Here is a 2,590-nt window from a genome sequence, read left to right as displayed (position 1 = left end):
TTTTTTCTTTTTGCTTATGTGGTGCTGAGGAATCGAACCCAGGGCCTCAGGCATGCAAGGCAAGCGCTCTACCACTGAGCCACCTTCCCAGCCCACAAAATTTTGAAATATATCTTCCAAAGTAAAAAATTTTTTAAGTTCATAATTTTTCAACTATCTTAACTTCCAACTTAATATGAGACAGCTAGAGTCTCATATTTGCTTTTTTTTGCAATAGTGTCTTGGGTAAAGTAAGTAATTGTATTAAGAAATCCACACAAAGTAGGAAAAGGGAAAATTTCAAAATGTTTCAGATCATTACATTACTCTAACAAATGATAGTTTCTTTTTCTTTTTCTGTCTGTACTAGCGCTTGAATTCAAGGCCTCCAGCTCTTGCTTGGCTCTTTCATTCAAGGCTGGCACTCTACCATTTGAGCCATACCTCCAATTCTGGCTTTTTGCTGTTTAATTGTAGATAAGTCTCTAGGATTTATCAGCCTCCTCTGATTTGAAACCAATATCCTCAGATCTCGATCTCAGCCTCCTGAGTAGCTGGGGTTATAGGTATAAGCTACTAGCACCTGGCTAAGGGCTGGTTTCTTAAGTTATTCCAAGGCTGACTAGGTCTTGCATGCTTGTTATCCTAACACTCAGGAAATTGATGCAGGAAGGTATCTAGATTATGACCAGCCTAGAGTTGGTTACATAGCAAGAGACACTGCTGTTTTTAGAAGAAAAACCAAAGTTTTTACACAGAAACTGTAACAGTGAACTTTTTGCATTGATACGTTAAATCCATAAATATATCTTAGATTTGAATGGATCTTTACCATTTCATAAAATATCATTCTCCAGTCATTTGTAAAATATCAGCAGTTATACAAATCTTTCAAATATACAATAAGCTCCTGGTCCCATTTCTTCTATTATCATGACTCATGTCTTCAAAAAAGTCCTTTTGGAGCAGGGTGCTAGTGGCTCACGCCCATAATCCTAGCTACTCAGGAAGCTGAGATCTGAGGATTGGGGTTCAAAGGCAGCCCAGACAGGAAAGTCCGTGAAACTCCAATAAACCACCAGAAAACCGGAAGTGTCACTGTGGCTCAAGTAGTAGAGTGCTTGCTTGAGCGGAAGAGCTCAGAAACAGTGCCTAGGTCCAGAGTTCAAGCCCCACAACCAACCAAAAAATAAAATAAGTCCTTTTGGGATGTGTGTGGGAGACAAGACCCCACTATGTAGCCAGGCTACATATCACTGGAATGCTGTTCCATTAACAAAGTTCAGACAGCTAACTAGATCCAGCCTTCATATGGATAATTTGTACTGCAGTTCCAGGCTAACGTGGCAGAGGGAGGGGTTTGGGTTGTGTGTGTGCTTCCCAAATTAGATGTATTCTCCTGGCCTAAGGAAGAGCATTTAAAAAAAACACAAGTTACAGTAAAGACAAAGGAACCACATTTTATCTTATTTAAGCAGTGGAGGGTAGATTTAAAAAAAAAAAGACAAGGGGAAAAGGGGAGGGGGGAGATGGAGGGGGGAGGGATCCGCAGTGAGATTTCAAAATGATAAGACTGTTGGATGAGTCGAGCTCTAACAAAAGGAAAGCAGAGCTGGCAAAGGGGCAGATTTTCTGAATTTAAGGCAGCTATGCTCCAATGAACTACTTATTTCCGAGACAGGATCCCACCGTCCTTAGCTAAGGCAAGTGATTGCATCAGTCAGCAGCTGGCGGTTGATGCTTACTACTAGCAGGTCACGGATCCCTGACTGCGAGCCCTGGTCTCACTGGACCCAGCGTTGTCTTAATTAATCCCTCTTCACCCCCCTCTCGATTCTAATTTCCGGGCCGCAGGAAGACATGGGGGAAAAAAATGGGAGGGCTGCGGCAAATCACGACACCTCGGTCCATGAAACTTCCCCTCCTTTGCGCACAAACTCCAAAACGCTCCCCGCTTGGAGCCGGCTCCCCGAGCCCAGCTTCCCAGGCCTGCGATCTCGTTCCGGACGCCAGCAGAAGACAGGAGCGAAGGATGGAGATTCGCTTCACCTTTGGGAAAGAGTTCTTCGCCTCCCGCACCCACATTTCAACTCCTATCTTCCGAGCTAGTCACGCGGATAAGCACTCAGGAAGGACCAGAAGGACGCGGGATGATTGCAAAGCATCCTGGGCGCCGGGGCGCATCTGCCGCAGCGGGCAGGCAGAGGCGGCGGGTGACCGGGGCGCGGGAGGGAACCGGGCGCGCCAGGACCCGCGAAGTGCCCGGGTGACCGGGTGCCGGGCCGGGGCTGGGTCGCGGGGAGGGCGGGCAAGGAGGCCGGGGTGACCGAGTGGGGCCGCAGCGAGGGCCCCGGAGCCGCGGGGCCGGAGGGCCGAGGTGACCTCGGAGCGCGGACCCCAGACCTGGATATCCTGCGGTCCCGGGGGTGGCCGGGGTCGGGGAGCGCGGGGGCCAGGCGCAGGGTCGGGGGCGACGGTACCTGCTGGCGCACGGCTAGCCTAAGAGGAGCCAGCACCTCCTCGGCGCTGGCGCCGTCCATGCTGCTCCGGGAGGCGAGGGCGGCGGCGGCGGGGAAGGAGGCCGGGGCGCGGGCGCTGAGGGATCGCCGGG

The 2,590-nt window shown here is 50.2% G+C and overlaps 1 protein-coding gene across 1 annotated transcript in view; it reads right to left on the bottom strand.

The window, feature by feature from the left end:
* Nucleotides 1–2,584, bottom strand: part of Gars (glycyl-tRNA synthetase) — a 48,960-nt gene extending 46,376 nt beyond the window's left edge. Inside the window, exon 1 of the mRNA XM_013035156.1 lies at nt 2,460–2,584. Coding sequence (XP_012890610.1) covers nt 2,460–2,519 — 60 coding nt within the window. The 5' untranslated portion in view covers nt 2,520–2,584. The remainder of the gene's footprint in view (nt 1–2,459) is intronic.
* Between the last annotated feature and the right edge of the window lie 6 nt (nt 2,585–2,590).

This window comes from Dipodomys ordii, unplaced genomic scaffold, assembly GCF_000151885.1.
Source record: "Dipodomys ordii isolate 6190 unplaced genomic scaffold, Dord_2.0 Scaffold205, whole genome shotgun sequence".
NCBI lineage: Eukaryota > Metazoa > Chordata > Mammalia > Rodentia > Heteromyidae > Dipodomys > Dipodomys ordii.
Note: the sequence above shows the minus strand (reverse complement) of the source record. Positions and strands in the feature narration are given on the sequence as shown.